The following is a 26817-nucleotide window of genomic DNA, read 5'->3' on the forward strand; positions in this document are numbered from 1 at the left end:
CATTTCCTGCATCCGATCTGTCAGCAAGGCATTTGATTTCTTCCTTAGACACTACCATGTGTAAAACGGCTATTGGAAACTGCTGTATAACAGTGATCTCAACTTGGTGCTCTGTGATGACCTAGAGAGGTGAGATTGGCAGGGGGTGGGGGGTGGAGGCAGCGAGGCTTAAGAGGGAGGGGAAATATATATACATATAGTTGCTTCACTTTGATATACAGCAGAAACTAACACAACATTATAAAGCAATTATACTCCAATAAAAAATCAATTTAAAAAAAGGAAACTCTTCCAGCCTCGCCCTTTCTTTCCTTTTTGCATCTGCTCTCCCCACTCTTCTCCTGACTTTGATGGTTATCCTAGCCTCCTCTCTGGTCTCCTTGCTTCCAGCCTCTTCTCCCACCAAGGAAGAATGAGACAGGCTAGCAGCTGGGAGAGAGGCATTCCTGGTGAGTTCATCAAACAGTCTTGGCACTGGCTACAGATACAGCTCTGACTGTACCACAGGTGTTTTGCAGAGATGTATACATACCCACCCTGGAGGAGGGGATGAAAACTCACTCCAGTGTTCTTGTCTGGAGAATTCCGTGGACAGGGGGAGTCTGGCAAGCTACATCCATGGGGCTGCAAAGAGTCAGTCACGACTGAGCAATTAGCACATATACACACACACGCCCATGTTTGTGTAAAGTGTGTAGGCACATGTGGTTGTGTTCACTCACTTGTGTTTATGTGGGAGTGGGGGTGGGGAGACAGGTGACCATCCCAGGGAGGCCTGCTGAAGGGGACTTCGGACCAAAAACACAGAGAACACCTTTTCGCCTTGGGAAGGAGTGGCTGATTTCTCAGCCTTTTGGTTCCTCACTGAGAATTACCATACACTCCTATTAAATCCTACGGTCTGTCTATATCCTGGGCTGATTCAGGCCTGACAGCCCCAGGATACTGCCCCAGAGATGCCTGTGATCAGAGCAGAGGGCCTCGAGTAGGGGAGTGGGGGTCTGTGCTGGGTCCCCAACTGGGGTCTGGAGCAGAGCAGGCAGCGCTCAGGGCTCCAGGTCTAACACCAAAGTGCTCAGCAGGTGCGGCTCTCTTTAGTCGTGGCGAGTGGGGGCTGTTCTTTGTTTCAGCATGTGGGTTTCTCATTGCGGTGGCTTCTCTAGCTGCAGAGCTCAGGCTCTAGAGTGTGCAGGCTTCAGTAGTTGTGGCAAATGGGCTTAGTTGCTCCATGGTTTGTGGGATCTCCCGGGACCAGGGATCAAACCCATGTCCCCTGCATTGGCAGGTAGATTCCCAACCACTGGACAACCAGGGAAGTCCTGGTCTTTAGCCCCTGACTATCCCCATGTTACAGATGATGAAACTGACTCAGGGAGGTTCCATAACTGACATCAATCACACAGCTGGGAAACAGAGGGGCTGCGTTTCAAAGTGGACCTTTGTGACCGACTCCAAAGCTTGCCACGGTGGCCCTCGTAAGCTCTCTGACCTCCAGCCTGGATCCAAACTATTCACGCCCCATCAAGCCTCTCTTTTAGTGAGTTGTGCCCCTCTAAACACTCCCCGAGGGTAAGATCTACCTTTCCCAGCACCCCAAACTAAACAGGGCCAGCCTCAGCCCCTTCCAGCTGTCCACTGTCTGTCGGAAAGCAGAGACTCTGGACAAGGGGGTGGGGGCAGGGTGCAGAGGGGCGCAAAGATTTGGAAGCCAGCAGGAAGACAAAAGAATGACAAGAAGGAGCAGCTGTTTGCAAAGGGAAACCTGAGACGGGCACAAAGCTCAGGCCCTAAGCCCAGGCTCGTGTGCAGCCAGGGTAGGGGTCTCCCCAAGGTCAGAGACTCTGGGGGCAGGCAGATTGGAGTGCTGGGCCCCACTCCAGGCTGCGTCCCCCCTCCCAAATGCGCAGACAACCGTGCCCCCTTCCTCTTCCTGGCCGAAGATCCCTGCCTATTTCTGCCGCTCTCCTGCTCCCATCCCATGGGTTTGGGGGCTCCTTTCTTATTTCCCTCCTTTCACGCCGAGGTCTCCTTTAACTTGCCCTGCTGCGCCCCTCCTCCTCCCATTCCTGGTAGTAATTTTAGCAACTTTTCCTCTGAACTCCCGCTGGCATGTTCACAGCAAATGGCCCCTGCTTGGGCCTGACACTTGATCAGGGTGGTGACAGAGCCCAGACAAAGCAGTCACAATGCTGGGGAGGGGAGGGCAGGGGAGGCAGATTACCTTCCTTCCACTCCAGGCCTTATTTGGTCTACCTCGGTGAAGCTGTCCGCCCTCCAGCCCCTCTTTATTTATAGCATTTTGCTCTGCTCTTCTTTGTCTTATCTGCTATCACTCTAACACACCCTGCACTCTCCCCATGCACCCCCACACAGGGGGCCCCTGGCCCCTCACTCCTCCCACCAGGAATGTGCATGTGAGCAAAGGCACTGGCTCTAAGTTCAGGCCTGGATTTCACGTCTTCAAACAGTTGAGTAGAGCTGTGCGGAGGAAGGATCTTTATATTGGTCACTGTCACATCCTGATCGACTGAAATAATGCCTGGCACGTAGGTGTTCAATAAACACTAGTTGAATGAAGGAGTCAGCAAAGCTGTGGTCTTCAAACTGTAGCGAATAGAAGGAAGAGAATCCAGATGGAGCTAAGTGTAGGTGCCAGAGGGCTGAAGAAAGAGTGGGGATATTTAAGGATGTCAGACCCTCCAATCTGGCTTCAAACTGGGGCACTGGGGCAGCAAGCCTAGAGACCCGCGAGTTCTCTTTCCCTCTTCATAAGCTCTCTTGAGAAGAGTAACACTGTAACACCAGTAGACCGGATCCCCCCAACTCAACAGGAGGGGAACAAAGTACCATTGATTTACTAACTGTAGAAAAGGCTTCCCAGTTCCACACCACAGATGCTGGCCCGTGATGAAGACACTGGCTTTAAAATGGCTCAGCTGGCTCCCAAGCATCCTTTGTGAATCTCAGTTGCCTGCATCTGTATCTGAGACCTGGGAACTCAGGGAGGGGCAGCCACTTTCGCTTAGAAAGCTCGAGGGGGTGGATAAAAAGAAACTCTGCCCTTCGTGGCCAGTCCCTGAGGTCCCTACCAGTGGACCTAATCCCTCAGTACCTGGCAAGGCCTGGTCGGGACCCTCAGAGTTTGTTCTGCTGAGCAGTGCCTGTAGGGGCTGCCTCAGCGGCTGCACACCTTGGCACCTGGGAGCTGCGCTGCACTGGCTGCACAGCCCCTGCGTTTCATGGTCGGCCTCCCATAGCCCAACTAATGCCGCCCAGACTGAGTCGTGGTTACCAGGCAGCCCCCACCGAGGCCCCCACCTGGATCGCCCTTCCCTGCTGCACCCACCGCACCTTCAAAGTGCACCTGCGCCCCATCCCCCTGCCTGCAGCTCTCCTTCCAAGCGGACAGTAATCAGACGGATCAGTCCGCATGCGCTGAAGAGTTGTGACTGGGAAGGAGGGGGAGCTTCAAACCAGACCACGCAGTGGTTGCCTGGACACGGAGCCAGTGAAGCTTAAACACTGGAGGAGCGTGGCATCGGCTGTGTTCTGTGCTCACGGGCTGAGCCCCAACTCCCTTTGCTCCCCTCCTCTGTGAGTGCTCCTCAGGCCCTCAGGAAAGTGGGAGATCTTTCCAGTCCCTCTACCCACCTTGCCTGAACACTAATCTCACCAGAGCTGGAGAGAGGTCACCCCTACAGAACACAAGCGGGGTGCAGGCAGGCACAGCCCCTCCTAGATCACAGCAGCTGTGTTGTCTAGGCCCTGAGGTGGGGCATTTAGTGCCTGTGGTCTGGGCTAGGAAAACAGGCAAAAGGCTCCAACCAAAGACATCCAGAGCCAGCCCTCCACACACAGCCCTCCGCACACAGCAGCATCCTGGGCTGCTCGTACCCCCAGCCCTCTTTCTCAGGCTCCTTCCCCAGGCTGGGCTCCATCCCCATCTCCTGAGCTGCTCCCCATCCTCCTTGAATCTTGCTGCCCTGACTGGCTGCATGATCTCAGAGAAGGCCTTTCCTCTCCCCATGAAGTGAAGGACTTGGACCCATCACTAAGGCCTGTCTGGCTCTGAGGCTCAGTGACCTCACACGCTGCCTGGCTGTCCAAGGAAATCAGTGCCTGAGCCAGAGGCCCCATCTCTAAGCTCCCTGGTCGTACGACTTGCCATTTGGCTGGGAAGCCTCCTTCCAGCTGCCCCCACCTAGCCCCTACCCTGGGTCCAACTCTGCTCTGGGGTTGCTCGTTCTCACCCCATCCCATCTCACAGTTGAGTGCAGGACCCAGGCCAGGGAGCAGAAAGGGCACCATGCAAGGGACCAGGCTGGTCCTGGGGGCAGGGGCCCCGAGGGCAATAGTCCAAGAGGGCGTGGAGGTGGGGGGACAGCCTGCCTGAGGTCATGGTGGTCGTGGTCAGTTCCCCCTCCCTCCAGCTGTGGAATGTGAGGCCTGGCCTGGGAGATATTTTGGCTGTACTTGGAGCCCTCCCCGCCCCCTGGAATCAGACCCTGCTCACTCCATGCCATAACAATGACGACCACTTCCAATTGTTTCCTAGCTGGAGGGGGGGGAGGGGAGCACGGTTTGGGAAAGGAGGGGGGAGCCTGGGGGAAATGCTTCTAGTGACAACAGTCCTTTCTAAATCCGGCTGGGGACTGGGTGCAGGTGGGGGTGGGGGTGCCCTGCTTCCCCATATATACAGCCCCTGCCTGGCCAGGTCGGCTCCACAGCTCTCTCCTGCGCTCCAGTCTTCTCTCCTTGCTGCTCTCAGGTAGGGGCTGGGAGCTGGCGGCCCTCCCCTGGGATAAGGGGCCCAGGTTTAGGAAGGGGCTCCTCTAGGAACAGCACACTACATTCAGGGCTTCATGCAAAGCGTCAGGTCTGGTCACGGAGCACACACGGGCAGGTCTAGACATGTGTGTACGTGCCAGGGGAAAGGGGGGTCATGAGTTACAGGGGGAGATGTCTGGGTCTGACTGCAAATGTGAGACCAGAAGTGTGTGTGTGTGTGTGTGTGTGTGTGTGTGTGTCTGAATGTTTGGTGAGGGAGGCTGTGTGCCTAACTGCCTGAGACACAGAAATATCAACTGAGAGACGAGTTTATGATCAGGCCCAAGGACAAGCAGGAAGCGGCAAGAGGATGGCAGAGAACAATTATTTCAGAAGTTTGTGTGTAAAAGCTAGTTCTGTGAGGTTTGCACTAGGTAACTACCCACATTCACATACACAGAATGGCTCGTGTGCGCAGCCGGGAGTCAAGCCGGTGGGAGTATGTGTCCTCCCTGCAAAAGTTGCTCCCGGGCACAGGAACATGGTGTCCTGTCTTCATACCCTTGACACGGTCTCTGTGCTGGGCACAGACTGAATGTACAGCTCTCCCATGTCTGTCGTGGAGCGCGTTCAGCTGTGCCATGGGTGTGTCCATGAGAAGATGCCCACGGGGGCTCCTCTCTAACAACGTCCACCACAACTGACCATAGAATGGGGACAGGATGGATGAGAACTGGCTCCGGAGTCGTGAGACTTGGGTTCAAGTCCTGGCTCCACCACTTACTGTGATGTGTTTTTGGACAAGCAAGCTCATGAACCTAGATTTCCTCCTCTGTAGAATGGGGTGAGGACTGAGGAGGAGGACTGGCATAAAAATGCTCTGTAGGCTATAAAGCCCCAACCGTGTGACCACTGGTTGAATGTCAGGTGGCTGAAAAGGCAAGGCTCACTAGACGGGGGAGGCCAGGGCAGGGCCATCGGCCAGGAGTGAGGAGTGAGGGGCTCACTGAGGTGACATCAAGAACCTGGGTAGGAAAAGCGAGAGAAAGAGCGGGACCAGAGAAGCCCACCATCACCTCCACCCCTGTTCAGGCCTTGGGGCGGAGGGGTGCTGAAGGGCGGGACTGGGTGAGGCAGGGACACAGCCCTGACCAACCTCCTTCTCTCCAGGCCCCTGCCACCTTGAGCCCCTTTCCTCTCGAAGGCGCGTTTGAGAAGCCAAGGTAAGGAGAGCCGATCTGAGAAGACACACAACTCTAGTTTCTGCCTCGCCTTAGGGAGCACGGCCTGGTGGCCAGGAGTTCTTACCTGTGATTAGTGAAGGAGTCAGGTAGTGAAGAGGTTCAGAGATGTGCGTAGTGTGTATAGTTAGCTTCCTGCTCCCAGAACCCCCCAGGCTGGACCAAGTTAGCCTCCGCCTCTGCCCCAATAGATTTGCTAGGGCTAGGAGATGAGCTGAAGGAATGAGGGACTCTTGGTGACCCCTGCTGACCCCTGAGCACTGTGTTAGGCTTTGGGGCTCCTGCTGCAGGGGAGAAGAGTGGAGGGGAGGGCAGTCAGCTTCTTCTCCCTCCCTTTGCAGCCGCAGCCATGGTGGACGCGGAGATGGCCGCGTTTGGGGAGGCCGCCCCCTACCTGCGCAAGTCAGAGAAGGAGCGGCTGGAAGCCCAGACCAGGCCTTTCGACCTCAAGAAGGACGTCTTTGTGCCTGATGACAAAGAGGAGTTTGTCAAGGCCACAATTTTGTCTCGAGAGGGTGGCAAAGTCACCGCCGAGACAGAACATGGCAAGGTGGGTGGCGGGGCCAGCGTGAGAGGCCACCCTGGATGCCCCCCCACGCCTGGGGTGCCTGGCGGGTGCCACCAGGATGTACCCCACGTAGTCCTGGTTCTCCCTTCCTCTGGGTAGGGATGTACTGTCTCCAAATAGCCCTTCTCATCCCCAACATCCCGTCTATCTTCTCTGGGACCCTGGATTCTTTTCTCATGAACACGGTTCTCCTATAACCTGCCTAACTCCCATCCCTGTCCGTGGACTGTTGCAGACAGTGACCGTGAAGGAGGACCAGGTGTTGCAGCAAAACCCACCCAAGTTCGACAAGATCGAGGACATGGCCATGCTGACCTTCCTGCACGAGCCTGCAGTGCTCTACAACCTCAAGGAGCGCTATGCCTCCTGGATGATCTATGTGGGTGCACCCCCGGGCATCCCTCTGAATCTAGTGGCCTCCTGCTCCGTGCATGTCCACCTCCTGGAGCCCAGCGTGTCTGTCCTTTGTGCCCAGGCAGTACTTCACTCTGTCATAATCCCTGCATCCTTGTGCATGCTAAGCTGCTTCAGTCATGTCTGATTCTTTGTGAGCCTATGGGCTGTTGCCCACCAGGATTCTCTGTCCATGGGATTTCCCAGGCAAGAATACTGGAGTGGGTTGCCATTTCCTTCTCCAGGGGATCTTTCCAACCCAGGGATCAAACTCATGTCTCCTGCTTGGCAGGTGGATTCTTCACCACTAGCACTACCTGGGGGTGCGGCTCTAATGACCTGAGGGCTGGGACTGCTCAGATGGACTGCGTTCATACAGTTTCCTTTCTCTCCCTCTCCTAAGACCTTTCTCTAACTCCAAAAACTGCCACCCCTCCCACTTCATCATTGGCAACTCACTTCTTTTCCTCCCCTAGACCTACTCGGGCCTCTTCTGCGTCACCATCAACCCCTACAAGTGGCTGCCGGTGTACAATGCCGAGGTAGTAGCCGCCTACCGGGGCAAGAAGAGGAGCGAGGCGCCGCCCCACATCTTCTCCATCTCCGACAACGCCTACCAGTACATGCTGACAGGTGACAGGCCCCAAGTGAAGGGTTTCTTGAGGGCCCCTCCTCCCGAGGGGTTCAGGCCTCTGGGAGAGATGCAGGGAGCTGGGGCAGGGTGGGGAGATGACAAAGCATCCTGTGCAACTCCTGACTTGTCCTCCCCATCTTCTCCCCACAGACAGAGAAAACCAGTCCATCCTGATTACGTGAGTGTGGCTACTTCCTGTTTCCTTCCACAATCTCCTTGAGCCCACCCCCCCATCAGGACCCAAGCCCCCACACACAGACCCCCAGTTCTTTTTCCCTCCACCTTCTGGTGCCAGCTCTGATGTCTTCTCTGGCCTTCTCCTTGCTCCTCCCCTTCCTTTCTCCTCTCCTTCCTTTCTCCTCCCCATCCCTCTTATTTTTCCTCTCCCATCTTCTTTACTCATGCCCCTCTAACTCATCACACATCTATCCATAAGCCTGGGAACACCATGTCTTCTTCCCCTCTTCATTTTCCTTCATTTTTCCCTTCAGAAACCCTCCCCATTCTTCCAGCCCCGCCCATTCTTTTCCAAAATGGCCTGGGCCCATCTCCTTTAATTGACCTTGCCCAGCCAAGACCATATTGAGCTGTGCATAGTCGCTCAGTTGTGTATGACTCTTTGCAACCCCAAGGACTGTAGCCCACCAGGCTCTTCTGTCCATGGGGATTCTCCAGGCAAGAATACTGGAGTGGGTTGCCATACCTTCCTCCAGGGGATCTTCCCAACTCAAAGATCAAATTCAGGTCTCCCACCTGCCCAAATCCGCTTCTTCTAGCACATCTTTCCTAGTTGCTACCCTTGACCCTGTGTATGTCAGAGCACAGCTTTGTGGCTGGGATGCATATTATCTGGTGGCTTCCTGCTGCAGGGCTCCCCCTGCCAAATAAAGCTCTCCTGACTCGAAGCTTGTGGTCTCAAATAATGTTTGTTCATTGCCTAATAAGCCCGACTGTCCCAACAGCGGAGAATCCGGGGCAGGGAAGACGGTCAACACCAAGAGAGTCATCCAATACTTCGCGGTCATTGCCGCCATTGGCGACCGCAGCAAAAAGGAGCAGGCCACAGGCAAGGTAGGCCTACTGTCCTCCAAGGGCCTGTACCGCAGAAAGGGAGGAGGAGGAGGAGGCCTCTCACCTGCCATCCTTCTTGACCTCCGCAGGGCACCCTGGAGGACCAGATCATCCAGGCCAACCCCGCCCTGGAGGCCTTTGGCAACGCCAAGACCGTCAGGAACGACAACTCCTCCCGCTTCGTGAGTGGGCCCTGCCTTTGGACTTGGGATTTGGGTTGGTCAAGGGATGTGTCAAACAGGAGCTCTCCCTCAACTCATCACCACTTTTCTCCATGTCTCCAGGGGAAATTCATTCGAATCCATTTTGGGGCGACCGGAAAGTTGGCGTCTGCAGACATCGAGACCTGTGAGTGTCACAGATCTGCTAGGGCTCATCCTGACCCTGCCCTCACTCTAACTCTCTCTGTCTGTCTCTCTCTTGTGTCACTGGACAGCTCTGCCCCTCAGGCTCTCTTCCTCTCTCCCTGTCTCTGTGTCTCTAGGTCTACATATTCCTCTCCTTTTGAGACTTCCTCTGGTCTGTCTCCATCTCTGTCTCTGCTTGTCTGTGTGTCTCTCTGGGACCTTCCTCTGCTCCTGGGACTCCGTCTCTGTCTCTATATCTGTGTGTGATCTCTGTGCGTCTGTGGGTGCATTTCTCTCCCTCTCTTGTCTCTCCCTTTCCCTCTGTCTTGTTCTCTACATTTATCATTCCTTTTTCTCTATTTCCTTATACTTAAACCCTAACTTTTTCTTCTTCTCTTTCTTCTCCCCTCCTATTCACAGACCTTCTGGAAAAATCCAGAGTTATTTTCCAGCTGAAAGCAGAGAGAGATTATCATATTTTCTACCAAATCCTGTCCAACAAAAAGCCTGAGCTGCTGGGTGAGTCACAGCTACCAATTGAGACCAACTATTTCCATGGCAACCTGGTCCCCTCCACTTGCAGCTGCTTGTTGACAGGCCCTGAGTTTATCGCACTGCTGGATTCAGTTCTGTGGGATGCAGGACCCCATTAAGCCTTGTCATATGCTCTTTTGCAGGTCATGTGTCATGGCAGATAGCCCCAGGGAGGGCCAGGGGTTTGTGCCCCCATTCTAACGTCTCTCCCCCCACCCCCCAGACATGCTGCTGATCACCAACAACCCCTATGACTATGCATTCATCTCCCAAGGAGAGACCACTGTGGCCTCAATTGATGACGCTGAAGAGCTCATGGCCACTGATGTAAGTATGTGAGGACCCAGCTGAGAGGCAAGGGGATTGGTGGTGAGGGGCAAATGGGTCCAGTTCCCTGGCCCAGAAATCGAGCTAAGACCCTGGCTGTCTGTTGTTCCTTTGTGAGGGCCAGAATGTGTCCTGTGACCTGGGTGTGCTGGGATACAGGTGAGATTAGACAGTGACTGGTATTTTCAATCAAACCAGAGGGTTGAAAGCCATGGACAGAGAAAAGAAACAGACAAGCCAAAAAACAAAGCATTACTAAGGGAAAGGGGCGGGTGGTGGTCATGCAGCTGCCGTGGGGCCAGAGCAGGCTGATAGGTGAAGAACAGGTATAGACACATGAGAGATCCAGGCATGGATGTAAGGGAAGGGCCTAGAAGAGGGACAGTGGTAGGAAACGTGAGTGGGTCACCCAGAGCAGCTCCAGAGAACAGCCTAAATGCTGACACCCGGCCAAGGCAGTCCACACCCACCCGGCTATTATACTTCCCAGCTTAGTTTTGGGGTTCCCCACTGGGGATGGGAGTCTCAGCACCCACAGAGATTCAGGAGATAAGATCTCGCTCAACTGCAGAGGGGTCTCATTTACCTTCCTTATTCCCTTTTCTGGGGTCCACCACCACGGGTCCTGTCTACAGAACGCCTTTGACGTGCTGGGCTTCACTACAGAGGAGAAGAACTCCATGTACAAGCTGACGGGCGCCATCATGCACTTTGGAAACATGAAGTTCAAACTGAAGCAGCGAGAGGAGCAGGCCGAGCCTGACGGCACCGAAGGTGGGAGCCAGGGGTGCAGGGAGCAGCTATGGAGCCATGAAGCCTTCGTCTGGGAGGAGGCATCCCTTTTCCAATTCTCCCATCCGCCCTTTCCTTCCAGAGGCCGACAAGTCCGCCTACCTCATGGGGCTGAACTCGGCCGACCTGCTCAAGGGGCTGTGCCACCCTCGGGTGAAGGTGGGCAACGAGTACGTCACCAAGGGGCAGAATGTCCAGCAGGTGGGTCATCTTCAGATGTTAAATGGCAGAGGGGCTGGCCCGGTGCAGCCGTGGGAGCTTTGCAATTTACTCTTCCCACCACTCCCTCATTCGGGTTTCTCCCCCACCTTCCAGGTGGTGTATGCCAAAGGGGCGCTGGCCAAGGCTGTATATGAGAGGATGTTCAACTGGATGGTGACACGGATCAACGCCACCCTGGAGACCAAGCAGCCTCGCCAGTACTTCATAGGTGTCCTGGACATTGCCGGCTTCGAGATCTTTGACGTGAGTGGGGAGCCTAGGGTCTGGGAGAACAGGAACTCACTGGTTCACAGGCAGCCGCCGTTGGCCAAGCCCTGGGGAAGGCCGTGGGCTCCCCAGGGGTGGAGACAGCCACGTGTCTTCAGGGGGCACTCCCTCCCTGCCCTGACCGGAGAGAAGCCAGCCACACCCATTGCCAGGCTGGACGCAGCCCTGGGCTGACCCCTCGGGCCACAGACCCCTGCCTGCCTGACCCACTCCTCCCCATCCCCACCCTGCAGTTCAACAGCTTCGAGCAGCTCTGCATCAACTTCACCAATGAGAAGCTGCAGCAGTTCTTCAACCACCACATGTTCGTGCTGGAGCAGGAGGAGTACAAGAAGGAGGGCATCGAGTGGGAGTTCATCGACTTCGGCATGGACCTGCAGGCCTGCATCGATCTCATCGAGAAGGTGCAGCCTCGGGCCCTCTGCCTGAACTCTCCATTCACGCCCCACACACATGAACGCCCCAGAAGAATGCCCGCCCCACCCTTCTGGGCATCGTGATCTAGCTAACAGAAGAATCCCAAGCCCTAGTTTCCAGAGCCTTGTGCTATCCCGGCCACCCAGGACAGGGTGGTCCTGGAGAGCTGAGTTCCAAAGCTTGAGAGTGGATGCGCAGAGGATGGGCACTTCAGGGATGGCCTCCCACACCAGTGTGTTTAGCGACCCTGGTTTACCCATCAAGGAGCAGGAAGTCTGAGGGTGGCATGGGGAAGCATAAGAGAGCACTTTTTTTCAACCACAACATCTCAGGGACCTGGGCAATGGAGTAGGGTGTAAAGCACCTATAGCATCCATGTTCCCAGACTTTCACAAAGGTCCCTTTGAAATCAAAGTGCCACCTTGGGAAGGTCTGAACAGGTGCCAGTCAATAGGTAACTGCTCAGAGCTGAAGTATCAGCTAATAGCCAAAGGGGCATCTCCATCGACACTAGAGCAGGCAGGGTCCATCTCCATCTGCTTGAAGCAGGCTCAGTGACGCTCTCCCCTCTACCCTCAGCCCATGGGCATCATGTCCATCCTGGAGGAGGAGTGCATGTTCCCCAAGGCCACCGACATGACCTTCAAGGCCAAACTGTTCGACAACCACCTGGGCAAGTCCAGCAACTTCCAGAAGCCACGCAACATCAAGGGGAAGCCGGAAGCCCACTTCTCCCTGATCCACTACGCCGGCACGGTGGACTACAACATCATAGGCTGGCTGCAGAAAAACAAAGACCCGCTCAACGAGACGGTGGTGGACTTGTACAAGAAGTCTTCCCTCAAGATGCTCAGCAGCCTCTTTGCCAACTATGCTGGGTTTGACACACGTAAGTGGAGACTGGGACCCAGGGACCGGGAGCAGGTTTCTACTGTGGTTCTGAGGCAGGTCAAGGGCTAGCCCCCCACCACTTCCATGTTGGGCTGGGCCCCAGGGTTTACAGATGCAGTGAGAGAATTGGGTGGAGAAGTTGGAGCAGCCACAGTGAAGATCATGGCCTGCAACCAAACGTGGGGAGAGGGTGGGATTCCTCCCCCGCTGCCGTGACCCTGCACATGCCTTCTCGTCCCCTTTACTTGACTCTCTCTTCCACAGCTATTGAGAAGGGCAAAGGCAAGGCCAAGAAAGGCTCATCCTTTCAGACCGTGTCAGCTCTGCACAGGGTGAGTGTGTGATCAGCGCCACCCCAGCCCTGCTTGTCCCCTGCTTGGCTCAGCCCTGACTCCTCCCACTCAGTCTTCTCAGGCCCTTCCTGACCGTCTGCGCCCTGTCTTCTCTCCCCTGTATCTGCTGGCCTCGGCTCTTGCTCCTTTCTCATCTCCCCTGGCTTCTTTATCCCTTCCGCCTCCCACTATCTCCTCCTCTGTGTCTTACCCTAGCCCTCCTTCACTCTCCAGCTCCTTGCCTTCTCTCTTTCCCTTCCTTCCCCTCTGCTCCCTTTCTTACTTCTCTTTCACTTTCTTAACTTCTCCCTCTTGGGTTCTGGGCCACAGGAGAATCTGAACAAGCTGATGACCAACTTGCGCTCCACACACCCCCACTTCGTGCGGTGCATCATCCCCAATGAGACAAAGTCTCCAGGTGAGCCCAAGAAGCCAGGCCCAGCCCACTGCTGAGATGCACTGCCCCAAGGTCAGGGTCTTTTAGATCACCTCTTGAGCTCCCACCTCGGAGATTTCCAGATCACATTCTTCCCCTCCTATTCCCCAGAGAGGCTCACAGACAGCCTCCCACCCTGGCCCCAGTGCTGCCCTCCATTTAGAACATGTAGCTCAGGGTAATGTGTAACTACTTTGATGGACACTCCCTCCTAAGTGCCTTACAGCCCCTGATGAGACAAGTAAGGATTGTTTTTCCCTTTCTGAATCAAAAGGAGATGGAGGAGTTCAGGTGTCTGGGTTCGGGTGCCTGGCTCTGCTAAGTTCAGTGACCTTGATCAAGTCCCTTAACCTAACCAGGGCTTAGAAAATGGTCTATATTGGCCCTGGCTACCACCTATGAAAATAGGCATAAACCATATAAAATAAGGACTGTGAAAGACTTTTGGTTACTCTCAAAATTTATAGCAAGAAAAAAAAATACTGACTTGCTAAGGTTACAGGCCAGTCTGTGACAGAGCCAAGATCAGAACCCAGAACCCTCAGCTCTTAGCCCCATGCTCTCCCCACACACTCCTCTCCCTTCCCTCCTGCCACAGGGGTGATAGACAACCCCCTGGTCATGCACCAGCTGCGCTGCAACGGCGTGCTGGAGGGCATCCGCATCTGCAGGAAGGGCTTCCCCAACCGCATCCTCTACGGGGACTTCCGGCAGAGGTGGGTACCGGGTGCTGTAGGGCTCAGGGAACAGGGGGAGCCTGGGCAGCCTTGGCAGGACGCAGAAACTGCGAGTGGCCTTGGATTCTGTGGGCAGAGCCGATCACTGCAGAACATAGGTGACATGGGGCACCTCCCTCCCAGGTATCGAATCCTGAACCCAGCAGCCATCCCCGAGGGCCAGTTCATTGACAGCAGGAAAGGGGCAGAGAAGTTGCTGGGCTCCCTGGACATTGACCACAACCAGTATAAGTTCGGCCACACCAAGGTAAAGAAAAGGAGGAAACAAACTGACTACAAGGAGACCTCTCTTGTCCTTTTACTTTATGGCTCCTTTCCTTTTACCAACCATCTCACAAGCATTACTGAACCACGTGCTAGCCCTCCCCATGGACCAGACAGCCCTGCTCCCCCATTCTAGCTCCAGCTGCCACTGACGTCCTTCCTCCAGTTCTTCCTGGCCTTGTTACCCTCCCTAAGATAAGCCCCTCTTCATCCCCCTCCTGCCTGTCCAGTCATGTCCACACACAACTTCCCTGCAGGTGTTCTTCAAGGCGGGCCTGCTGGGGCTGCTGGAGGAGATGCGAGATGAAAGGCTGAGCCGCATCATCACCCGCATCCAGGCTCAGTCCCGAGGTGTGCTCTCCAGAATGGAGTTCAAGAAGCTGCTGGAACGTAGGTGAGAGATGTTAAAGGGAGGGTCTCAGGCCTCCAAGGCCCAGGTTGGCTCAGAGCAGTGGAAGGAGAAATAGCACCCTAGACCTTCAAGTGACAAAGGGCCACAACACAGCTACAAACACCAGTGGTGGGCGTGGGGCCCACTGTCACAGTGCAGGATGGATGGAGGAGCCAGGGCCTCTGGGCAGGAAGGAGGGAAGAGGCTGTCTCAACGCCCTTCTTACTCGGCTCCTGCAGAGACTCCCTGCTGATTATCCAGTGGAATATTCGGGCCTTCATGGGGGTCAAGAACTGGCCCTGGATGAAGCTCTATTTCAAGATCAAACCACTGCTGAAGAGCGCAGAGACAGAGAAGGAAATAGCTCTCATGAAGGAGGAGTTTGGGCGCCTCAAAGAGGCTCTGGAGAAGTCAGAGGCTCGGCGCAAGGAGCTGGAGGAGAAGATGGTGTCCCTGCTGCAGGAGAAGAACGACCTGCAGCTCCAAGTGCAGGCGGTGAGACCCTCAGGCCTCTGCCCACATCTCCCACACACCCTGCACCTCCCTACCTGGGGGATCACCATCCTGTGCCCTCATAGGCAGAGGATTCTGGAATTAACACTTCCAAAGGCCTCCACAGAGGTCTCTAGAGAAAGAAAGGGAAGGGGAGAAAGCATTACCTTAAAAATACAGGTTTTCCATCAGGATTTAACCTGGATCCATAGCTTAATAATTCTGTGACTTTGGGCAAATGATGTGTTATCTCTGGGTCTCCATGTCCTCATTTGTAGACAGGGAATAAAGTTGCCCATGTCACCAGGCTATAAATATGTAAAGTGCTGGCATCAACAAATACAGTTCCTTCCCCTTTGATGGAGGCAACCAGAGGAAGAGGGCCAGATAAAGAGACTTCTGGTTCCCTTTCTCTCTGCTCTCGTTCCTCAGTGCTCCTGTCACATTGCCCTAAATCTCCTGCCCTCTCTATCCTTCTGAGGTTCTTCTCAGCTGGGGAGATCCTGGGGTTGCCCTCTTACAGTGAAGGTGGAGCCTGTCCCTCCATGCTTTTGCCATCCACCCCATCTACCGAATAGCTTCCCCTCTGCACCTTGCCCTCAGGAACAAGATAACCTGGCTGATGCAGAAGAACGCTGTGACCAGCTGATCAAGAACAAGATCCAGCTGGAGGCAAAGGTGAAGGAGATGACTGAGAGGTTGGAGGACGAGGAGGAGATGAACGCTGAGCTCACTGCCAAGAAGCGCAAGCTGGAAGATGAGTGCTCTGAGCTCAAGAGGGACATTGATGACCTGGAGCTGACACTGGCCAAGGTGGAGAAGGAGAAGCACGCAACAGAGAACAAGGTGAGGGCAGCTCCCTTTGAATCCAGACCAAGTCTCAGGATCCTCGGACCTGAGTGTGGTCCTGGCCCTTGGCTTTGGAGGTCTCCATAGATGTCTCCAGGTTGGTGATGTCTGACCCTAGAGGGGATGGGGTTCTTGGTCAACAGGTGAAGAACCTGACAGAGGAGATGGCTGGGCTGGATGAGATCATTGCCAAGCTGACCAAGGAGAAGAAAGCTCTGCAAGAGGCCCACCAGCAGGCCCTGGATGACCTTCAGGCTGAGGAGGACAAGGTCAACACCCTGACCAAGGCCAAGGTCAAGCTGGAACAGCATGTGGACGATGTAAGTAGACTATCACAAGGGCCTAGATGTACCAAGTCCATCAGTGTCTGTGTGTGCATGTGTGTGTTTGGGGATGTGGGGTTAGAGAGTGCTCTCTCTCCTGATACTTTTAGAAGGGAACTGGGGAATAGACAAGGAGAGGGGTGATCAATTCAGAGTTATGTATCTCACCTTGCTGATGTGATCAACAGTAGAGATGGGCTTCTTTATTTCACTTGAGGTTCAAGCCTATATGTCTCCGTTCAACCATGGAATTTAGAGGGTTATCTCATAAGAACATGATAAATTTCCTTGGGAATTTTGTGAAGATCCTCGAGGAGGATCTTTGGACTTCTATGTTTTAGCCAGGATCTGGTCCTCAGTGATCACTGCTCCCATAGGTAGTCCTTTGAGTATATCTCTACTGAATCATTCTTTATCGCTCTGTGTTATCATTATTGAAGTACTGGTCCCAGCCATAGACTGGAAGCTGCCTTTAGGTGGAACTTGGTTTTATTCAGTTTTGCATCTGCAGTGCCTAGGATACGGCCTGGAACCCACTAGGTGCTTACAGGGTGCAGATTAAATGAAAGTAGCTTTGGGATTTTACCCTATAGTCATTCATTCAGTAATTTATCATAGTTACTGAGCATCCCTCCATGCTAGGCACTCTCACAGTCCCCTGGCCACATTTGGCCAATTCTGGGGAAGTATTCCCAAGTCTTGACACCTCTAAGGATCCCTCAACCCCAGAAAGAACGAGCTCCTAAATTATCAAGTCAGGATACTTGGCCTAAGGTCACACTGGTCCTTCTCTTCTTCAGCTGGAGGGATCCCTGGAGCAGGAGAAGAAGGTGAGAATGGACCTGGAGCGAGCCAAGCGGAAGCTGGAGGGTGACCTGAAGCTGACCCAGGAGAGCATCATGGACCTGGAGAACGACAAGCAGCAGCTGGATGAGCGGCTCAAAAAGTAGCGTGTTCCCTGCCCCATCACCCATCCTCCTCCCCCACCCAGCATCCTGGTCCATGCATGGAAGTACTAGCTGACTCAACAGATCCATCCTCAGAGGCAACAGCCTCATGCAGCCTCCATAAGAGGGTGCAAAACTGTGGGCAGAGCCTCCAGGAAGAGAGCTTTCCTCCCCCAGACATGCACATCAGGCCCCAGCAGGCCTCCCTGGCAAAAGTCTAACCCGGATCCCTCCAGCCCTCTCTTCCTGCTGGGCACTCGCCCCCTTTATACACAAGTCTCTTTGGAGACCAGTTGCATAACACACAGGAAAGTTCCACACAAAAGCCTCTCAGGAAAGTCCTTTCAGGTCCTTCACAGAGAGCCCAGAGGACCACAGAGAAACGTGGTCAGCCACCACTTGTGAGCAGGGTCTGGCTACTTCTTTAATGGCCTTGTGGTTCCAATTCTTATTGCAAGACCTTCCAAAATGTGTAGATCCACATTTCACACTTGGCAAAGAGTGAGTCTGCCGCACATATTCAGATAATCAAAGATCTTCTGTTGCTTTAGGGTCAGGACTCTGAAAGGCTCTGAGACTCATCCTGATCAACAGCCTCCCCAGAAAGTCTTCACACTTCCCCAGGCACAGTACTTGTTGAATGAATGAATGTATGATCCCACTGATCCTCAAACGACCTTTTAAGAATGGTACTTTAACCCCACTTACCAAAGAGGAAAGGAAGGCTTGGAAAGGTTACCAAATTGCCCAAAGTAACAGAGAATTAAAGACCATCCGAGCTAAAAGGTGCCTTTGAGTCAATCTAGTCCAACGCCCTCGTTTTACAGACCAAAGAAGGGAGCATCTCAGAGCCCAGGTCCTGTCCCTCCACCTGCAGTGCTCTTCCTGTTGTACTTCCCATTGAACTTCAGTCCTCCAGCAGGTGTTACACTTTCAAGGAGCCTACAGCAGCCCTGGAAGCTGGTTTTTTTTTTTTTTTTCCCATGAAATCCTGCTCCTCATTTGTTTCATTACCATCTCCAACCACTGACAGCCCCTCCTTAAGCCCGATCAGCCTTCCTTGCCTCACGGTCCCTTCTTCCTCGCAGGAAGGACTTTGAACTGAATGCCCTCAATGCGAGAATTGAAGATGAGCAGGCCCTGGGCAGTCAGCTGCAGAAGAAGCTCAAGGAGCTTCAGGTAAGGCCCCTGGGCTGGTCCTCAGCCTCCCGACCCTCTTCCACGCCGTTCTCGCCCAGCATCACAGGCACTGGCTCTGTGTCTGTGAAGGGAGATGCTGGCTATCACAAATCTCCCGTGGAACACTTCCAGGAGGGCCGGCTGATCCAAGGATGACATAGGAAGAGATCTGGAAACACTCACCAGTCTGGGGACAGAAATCCTAGCTTCCTAGGTCAGCTCTGGTGTAGCTGGTGACCGTGGGGAGCGCACTGCCAGCCTCTGGATCTCTGTGTCCTCCGCTGTTCCCCATGGCTTTTCAGGCCCCTTCAGCCCAGCTGGGCTGTGACTTCAGTTCTTACCTCTAGAGTGGACACTGTGTTGGGTCTTTAGCTGTCCGGTCAGACGAACCTGGCTCTCTCATTCCAACTTCAATTATTTTTGCCACAAAACTGCCTAAACTATCCCTGGAACACTGGTCCCTTTGTCCTTCTTCAAGAGCAACCACTTTCCTTCCCATAAAGAGAATGTAGCATGTTTTGGCCCAAAGGCAGGCTAACTCAACTATCCAAACCATCTCACTGAGGTGATCCTTTTATTTCTACTTGTCCCCTGGTGGGACTAAGCTGACAAGCCAGGAGCCTTCTAGAGCCCCGGGAGGGGGCTCCAATGGAGGGGTCAAGGGGCTGGGTCTGAGCCCCCTCCGTGTCCCACCCAGGCACGTATAGAGGAGCTGGAGGAGGAGCTGGAGGCTGAGCGCACCGCCCGGGCCAAGGTGGAGAAGCTGCGCTCAGACCTGTCCCGAGAGCTGGAGGAGATCAGCGAGCGGCTGGAGGAGGCCGGCGGGGCCACGTCCGTGCAGATCGAGATGAACAAGAAGCGCGAGGCTGAGTTCCAGAAGATGAGGCGGGACCTGGAGGAGGCCACGCTGCAGCACGAGGCCACGGCAGCCGCCCTGCGCAAGAAGCACGCCGACAGCGTGGCTGAGCTGAGCGAGCAGATCGACAACCTGCAGCGCGTGAAGCAGAAGCTGGAGAAGGAGAAGAGCGAGTTCAAGCTGGAGCTGGACGACGTCACGTCCAACATGGAGCAGATCATCAAGGCCAAGGTGGGCCCAGCTCTCCTCTCCTCTCCTCCAATTCCCTCCACGCGCCTCTGCTTTCTGTCCACATCTCCTCTCTTTGTCTTGTTCAGTTTCCTGCTTTCCTCTTCTACCCTGTTCTTGGACTCTTCCTCTATGCCTTCCTCTTTCCCTGCTCCTTTAATTGCACCGCTCGCACCCCATCAGCCCCCTGCATACACCGTATAACTCTCCTTCCCGTCTCAGGCTAACCTGGAGAAGATGTGCCGGACCCTAGAGGACCAAATGAATGAGCACCGAAGCAAGGCTGAGGAGACCCAGCGTTCTGTCAATGACCTCACAAGCCAACGGGCCAAGCTGCAGACCGAGAACGGTGAGCCCTACCCTTGTCTTCTGAGTTCCTGAGCCAGTCCAGGCTTGGGTATGCACACATCTCTCCAGAGAATGGGGCCTGAGGGTTAGGGGAGGGGTGGAGGAGAGAGGAGTAACTGACCCTCGAGAGTTGAGTGTGCTTCGGTGCCTCTTCAGGTGAGCTGTCCCGGCAGCTGGATGAGAAGGAGGCGCTGATCTCCCAGCTGACCCGAGGCAAGCTCACCTATACCCAGCAACTGGAGGACCTCAAGAGGCAGCTGGAAGAGGAGGTTAAGGTAAGGCCCAGAGTCAGGCCACTCGTCCAGCGTACTGGCTGGCCTTGCATCCACCACTTCTTTCCCAAGAATGAGGCTTGCTGTCTACCCAGTATTTTCCCATTTTCCAAAAAGAAAATGCCGAGACCCTACCATGTGCGTGTGTATGTGTGTGCACACAGTCGAGTCCAGTCTTTGCAAAACCATGGACTGTAGCCCACCAGGCTCCTCTGTCCATTGGATTTTTCAGGCAAGAATACCAGAGTGGGTTGCCATTCCCTCCTCCAGGGGATCTTCCAGACCCAGTAATCAAACTTGTGTCTCCAGCATTAGCAGGCAGATTCTTTACCACTGAGCCCCCTGGGAATCCCAGGCTTTACCATATGCTTCCTAATTCTACCTCCCATTCAGAGGCCTTCTGCCTTTCTGCAGCCATCTCTGGAGGGCATGGAGTAAGAGGTGGGGCTGGGGGGAATGAGGTGAAGAGAGGAAATAAACTAGAGAGGTGCGATGGCCTTGGCTGGGCATAGGTATGGGATGCAGGAACTGTACAAGTGGTCCTGGGATTTGCAGGGCAATCTGAAAACTGGAGGAAGAAACTCAACTGGATCCTATTTCGAGCACTTTGCTGGGCTCATTAAAAAGGGGAAAGAATATGAATTTTTAAAAAGGTCAGGGCTCAAATCCTAATCTGCCTCTTAAGAGCTTGGTGATCTTGGGGAAATTGCCTAATATCTCTGAGCCTCCATCTCCTCCGCTGTAAAATGGCGGTGAGGATGATAAAGCCTGCTGCGTGAGAAGCATGAGGGGGATGGGCACAAAGCATTTTGTAAACAGTGAGGCCCTGTATGGACTTTCTTTGTTAACAGTACTCGGTAAACTGTTCCAGGTCCAGGGATTTAGAAACAGGTGAGACTGTGGGAGGATGTTGAAATTAGAGTGAGGAGTCAAGCAGTGCATCACAGGGTAAGCTGAGCCCACCCCTCGGTGCCACCCCTCCCAGGCGAAGAATGCCCTGGCCCACGCACTGCAGTCGGCCCGGCATGACTGTGACCTGCTGCGGGAGCAGTACGAGGAGGAGACTGAGGCCAAGGCCGAGCTACAGCGCGTCCTGTCCAAGGCCAACTCAGAGGTGGCCCAGTGGAGGACCAAGTACGAGACGGATGCCATCCAGAGGACGGAGGAGCTGGAGGAGGCCAAGTGAGTCCCGGGCAGCCTGTCTCTGGCAGGGGCCCCTGTGTCAGCAGGCCGCAGCCCAGCCCACTGCTCCCTGGGGCCGGCTGCGGGGATGGATGCTTAGCTAGCTTTTGACAATGCAGAGGACCCTGCCCCGGCCCCACCTCCTTCTCCTCTCAGGGAAGCTTTTTGCTCGCGTTATGTTTCTCATCCGAATATAAGACGAACAAAAGGTTTGTCTGAGGGCAGAGTGCACCCACCTGGGGCAGGGTGCCATGGCAGGTGAGAACGGGGGTGCTGGGACTGCATGTGTCCTCCAAGTCTGCAAGCCTAGAGGCTGGCCAAGGTGGGAGGGCTGCCTCACAGAAGGCCCCCTGGGCGCTGTGGGTCTTCACACCCTGTCCCCCAGACTCTCCAACTGCCTTGTTTTCTGCCCCTGGGCCTGTCCTCAGGCTTCCCCAACAACACTTCTGAGTTTTCGAAGACTGTTTTCCACAAGACTCACCATGTTTCCCCTTGTCCAAATCCACACCCTCCATCCTTCCCACCCTCTCCCACCACTACTCCCCGACCCTCACCAACACGGTTAGGAAGAAGCTGGCCCAGCGGCTGCAGGACGCCGAGGAGGCCGTCGAGGCCGTCAACGCCAAGTGCTCCTCGCTGGAGAAGACCAAGCACCGCCTGCAGAACGAGATTGAGGACCTGATGGTGGACGTGGAGCGCTCCAATGCGGCCGCCGCCGCCCTGGACAAGAAGCAGAGGAACTTCGACAAGGTGGGCCCGGGCTGCGGGCCACAGCTAGGGGGCAGAGCAGGCCGGCAGGCGGGAGTCAGGAACATCCCCCCAGGAGGCTGAGGCTAGGGGAGGCTGGGCCTAGGAGGGGCACCTGGGTCCCGGAGGTGGGGCCGGGGCTGCCCCTTGAGCCTCTTCCGTCCGTTGGGTCCCTGCAGATCCTGGCCGAGTGGAAGCAAAAGTACGAGGAGTCGCAGTCGGAGCTGGAGTCCTCGCAGAAGGAGGCGCGCTCCCTCAGCACCGAGCTCTTCAAGCTCAAGAACGCCTACGAGGAGTCCCTGGAGCATCTGGAGACCTTCAAGCGCGAGAACAAGAATCTGCAGGGTGCGGGCGCGGGCCGGGAGGGGCGGGGCAGGGAGGGTCCGCACGTGGCGCCGCCCCGCAGCTCCTCGAGGCCTTCCGGCCCTGGAGCAGGCAGCCCCCGACTGAGCCGCCCGCCCCTCCCACAGAGGAGATCTCCGACCTGACTGAGCAGCTGGGCTCCAGTGGCAAGACCATCCACGAGCTGGAGAAGGTCCGCAAGCAGCTGGAGGCCGAGAAGCTGGAGCTGCAGTCGGCCCTGGAGGAGGCCGAGGTGCGCACACAGAAGTGGAGGAGGTGCAAGGGGTGGGAGAAGAAGCTGAGGACTAGGCTATGGTCCCTGTTCTCATCTCCCCGTTCTTTTGTTCACGGGTCCACCCTCAGAGCCTAGAACAGTGCCTGACACTTAGTAGGCACTCAACAAATATTGTGGAACGAACAAACGAACCGGTCACTCACTTCCCTTCACACATTTTACCTATTACGTCTTAGACAAGATTTCCTGTTTCACTCCCCCTCTTTTCACCTCTGCCTCCCTCTTTTGAGCTTTTACATTCTGTGCCTGATTGCCTCTGTTTCCTTGGCAACACCACTCTCTTCATTTTCTTCTTTGTCTTTATAGCTCACTCTCCTCTGTGAGAGCCTGAATCACCTTCTCTTAGGCCTTTTTTTTTTTTCCTTTCAAGTTCTCTTTTCTTCTTCCTCCTCCTGCTTCTTTGACTGAACCACTTACACCACTCTTGAGCTCACTTTGTATTCACGATTCATGGACAGTGCCCTGGCCCCATCCTGTGCCCTGACTGCCTCACACCTTCTCTTCCCAACCCCCTCCAGGCCTCCCTGGAACACGAGGAGGGCAAGATCCTCCGGGCCCAGCTGGAGTTCAACCAGATCAAGGCAGAGATGGAGCGGAAGCTGGCAGAGAAGGACGAGGAGATGGAGCAGGCCAAGCGCAACCACCTGCGGGTGGTGGACTCGCTGCAGACCTCCCTGGACGCGGAGACGCGCAGCCGCAACGAGGCCCTGCGGGTGAAGAAGAAGATGGAGGGTGACCTCAACGAGATGGAAATCCAGCTCAGCCATGCCAACCGCTTGGCCGCCGAGGCCCAGAAGCAAGTCAAGAGCCTCCAGAGCTTACTGAAGGTACACGGTGACTTTTGGAAGCAGGAAGTTGCCTCATCCAGAGAGGGGCAGTGGCATCCCATCATCACAGCACCAGCTCCCTCCTGCCCCTGGGCCATCACTGACCCCTCCCACAGGCCCTGCCCGAGCCACCACCACAGGCTCACTGCAGCATCCAGTTCAGCTAACAGCCTTCTGATGTGTTGAGCTCAACTCCCTCTCTCATGCCAACTCTCCTGATGCACAGGACACCCAGATCCAGCTGGACGACGCGGTCCGTGCCAACGACGACCTGAAGGAGAACATCGCCATCGTGGAGCGGCGTAACAACCTGCTGCAGGCCGAGCTGGAGGAGCTGCGGGCCGTGGTGGAGCAGACAGAGCGGTCCCGGAAGCTGGCGGAGCAGGAGCTGATCGAGACCAGCGAGCGGGTGCAGCTGCTGCACTCCCAGGTGAGCAGCGCCCTAGGGCAGTCCCAGAGTGGAGCACAGGCAGGTCTCTGCAGGTGAGTTTCAGGAGACATGCGTGGATGCTCAATGCTGCTTTTCCTGCTCTGCCCACCCCAACCCTCAGAACACCAGCCTCATCAACCAGAAGAAGAAGATGGAGGCAGACCTGTCCCAGCTTCAGACTGAAGTGGAGGAGGCGGTGCAGGAGTGCAGGAATGCCGAGGAGAAGGCCAAGAAGGCCATCACGGATGTGAGTCCCCCTGCCTGGCCTGCCTACACCAAGCCAGGGTTTTCTTGGACTGGAAGACTTAGACCGAGTATCACTTCTCTCCCGTGTGCAGGCCGCCATGATGGCAGAGGAGCTGAAGAAGGAGCAGGACACCAGTGCGCACCTGGAGCGCATGAAGAAGAACATGGAGCAGACCATCAAGGACCTGCAGCACCGGCTGGACGAGGCGGAGCAGATCGCCCTCAAGGGCGGCAAGAAGCAGCTGCAGAAGCTGGAGGCCCGGGTGCGGGAGCTGGAGAACGAGCTGGAGGCTGAGCAGAAGCGCAATGCGGAGTCGGTCAAGGGCATGAGGAAGAGCGAGCGGCGCATCAAGGAGCTCACGTACCAGGTGCGGGCCCAGCAGCTGCTCCTGGACCAGGCATTCTGCATCATGGCCCGAAGCCAGGGTGACAACCACCCCAGAGGAATGAAGTGTTCTGTCTTAGCCTCTTAGAGGGCAAAGAGCCGGAGTACAGTCTATGGCTACCCTGTTTCTACTCTGCCCAGCCCTGTTTTACCCTGAATACCCCCTGGCTCAGGGGGCAGTCTCTGAGCCTTCTGGCCTTCAAGCTCCCCATCAACATTCACCATCAACCTGTCCCTTCAGGACACACCCGGAGCTCCAGCAGAGCTCACCCAGCACAGATGACCAGAAAGCAAATATGTAGCCAAATCTTAGCCTGGCATCATCACCACCAAAATACACCAAAGCCATTGGAGTGAATCTCAGAACTTTCCAGTTACTCTGGGAAGCATAGACTTTAGCTTTCACGGTGTTTTCCAGAATCAGACTATCAGTTAGATTTTGTTCCATTCCAGTCCAGAAAGTCGCCATCCCTCTATGCATACTTGTCCTTAACCTAGATCAAGTCTATGTCATTTCCCAGCAGCCCAGGAAGTCCCATCAGGCCTGCAGTCCCAGAGTTCCTGCCAGCTCATGCTGGGTTTATCCTCCGTGGGGCCCCAGGACCCCCAGGGCCCACTTCCAGAACAAGGCCCATGCACAATTTTGTGTACAATTTCAGGAGGCCCATCAGCTCCCTAGACTCTTTCTTGGCACATACTATTAAAAGTATGTAAATGTTTTTTGGTAAGAAATTGTAAGGAGAACACAAGTGTTTGGTGAGGATCAGAAAGTTGAATTGGGTCAGGATATTACCTTCAGGGTAAAGCCAATGAATGCAGGAAGGGCCATACTGCTTCTTATGACCATGCCATACTCACTGCTACCCACCCCCTTCCCCATGACCCCCAGACTGAGGAAGACAGGAAGAACCTGCTGCGGCTGCAGGACCTGGTGGACAAGCTGCAGCTGAAGGTCAAGGCCTACAAGCGCCAGGCTGAGGAGGCGGTGAGTGATCCTGCTGGGGCCCAGGCCTGGAGGAGGGGACCAGGCAGTCTCATAACCCTGGCTCCTCACCTCATCCTCCCATCACCCTGAACCCCCACAGGAGGAACAGGCCAACACCAACCTGTCCAAGTTCCGCAAGGTGCAGCACGAGCTGGACGAGGCGGAGGAGCGGGCGGACATCGCCGAGTCCCAGGTCAACAAGCTGCGGGCCAAGAGCCGTGACATCGGCACCAAGGTGGGTTCCCCCCACGGCAGCAACCCCTCAGCCCCTCAGACATAGCCCCTCACACCAGGATTCCTCCCCTTCACATACTACTGCACCCGAACCCCACAGCCCCAGAGGTGAGGTAACTCAGTCCTCCATGATTTCTAAGGTTCTTCCCGCTCTCACTTTCAATGATTTTGTGATTCCCAGCCCTATGGTGGTCAGCAGAAACCCTAATTGACACACATTTAGTGTGTCCCATCTTCCCCCAACTGCTATTTCCACTTCTCTTCCACCTGCTTTAGGCCTTCAGTCTTGTAACTCCCACCTAAGATGTAAGTCCCAGAGGACCTTGTCCTTGTTGAGGCAGCATCCCTCCATCTAAGCCCAGGGCCCTTCCCTCCAGAGCCCTCCCCTCCACACTGACCCCTAGGACCCATCTCCCACCACCTCGGGGCCTCCCTCAGGCCACACTGTGGTACTCCCCACCTCAGTGCCCATCCCTGCCCAACACCCACCTCTCTGGAGCTAGTGTGGACTGTGCTTCCTTCCCAAAGGGCTTGAATGAGGAGTAGCCGTGCCACATCTTGGTCTGCCCCATCCTGAGGGTGCAACTGAAGCTCCCAGTCCCGGAGCCTGGAGAGCTGCCCCTTTGGAAGAAGCAGAATAAAGCAATTTTCCTTGAAGTGAGATCCTGCCTCTAGACTCTTCTTCACAGCCTGCCAGCCACAGGAACACGAGGACATGACCACGGGACGGGGAGGGGGGCTCCAGGGGAGGAGGCCACACCCAGGAGGCCTCCCTGGGGAGCCTGGGAGGCTCTGAGCATCCTTGGTGTAGCACTGCCATGGTCTCCTGTCACCTCCTCAGCAGATGACACCTCTCCCGTCAGCCCTCTCCCTGGCCCAGAGACCCTGGGGGTTACAGGAGATTTAGAGAAGCCCTTAAAGCTCTCCCAGAGCAAGTGAGCCCATCTGTGTTGACCTACGCCCCTGATCTGATCAACACCGCCCCTCACTGCTGACAGTACCCGGGCTGGGCCATGGGG

General features: G+C 55.3%; 1 protein-coding gene across 1 annotated transcript; it reads left to right on the forward strand.

The window, feature by feature from the left end:
- The first annotated feature begins 4670 nt into the window (after positions 1-4670).
- On the forward strand, positions 4671-26461 carry LOC113899901 (myosin-7). The gene is made up of 40 exons (XM_027553267.1): positions 4671-4768; positions 5938-5990; positions 6350-6558; positions 6812-6955; positions 7446-7602; positions 7754-7781; positions 8566-8674; positions 8764-8856; positions 8959-9022; positions 9442-9540; positions 9779-9882; positions 10518-10656; positions 10757-10875; positions 10990-11139; positions 11397-11567; positions 12160-12469; positions 12736-12803; positions 13134-13221; positions 13838-13955; positions 14100-14223; positions 14498-14634; positions 14871-15126; positions 15727-15969; positions 16116-16292; positions 17096-17241; positions 18331-18421; positions 19119-19508; positions 19728-19854; positions 20010-20128; positions 21111-21307; positions 21874-22057; positions 22234-22399; positions 22525-22649; positions 23210-23518; positions 23745-23948; positions 24070-24195; positions 24287-24562; positions 25469-25564; positions 25665-25799; positions 26327-26461. The coding sequence occupies exons 3-40, from the start codon at positions 6358-6360 to the stop codon at positions 26342-26344; spliced, it is 5808 nt and encodes a 1935-aa protein (XP_027409068.1). The 5' UTR covers positions 4671-4768; positions 5938-5990; positions 6350-6357; the 3' UTR covers positions 26345-26461.
- The last annotated feature ends 356 nt before the right edge of the window (positions 26462-26817 follow it).

This window comes from Bos indicus x Bos taurus, chromosome 10 (genome assembly GCF_003369695.1).
Source record: "Bos indicus x Bos taurus breed Angus x Brahman F1 hybrid chromosome 10, Bos_hybrid_MaternalHap_v2.0, whole genome shotgun sequence".
Lineage (NCBI taxonomy): Eukaryota > Metazoa > Chordata > Mammalia > Artiodactyla > Bovidae > Bos > Bos indicus x Bos taurus.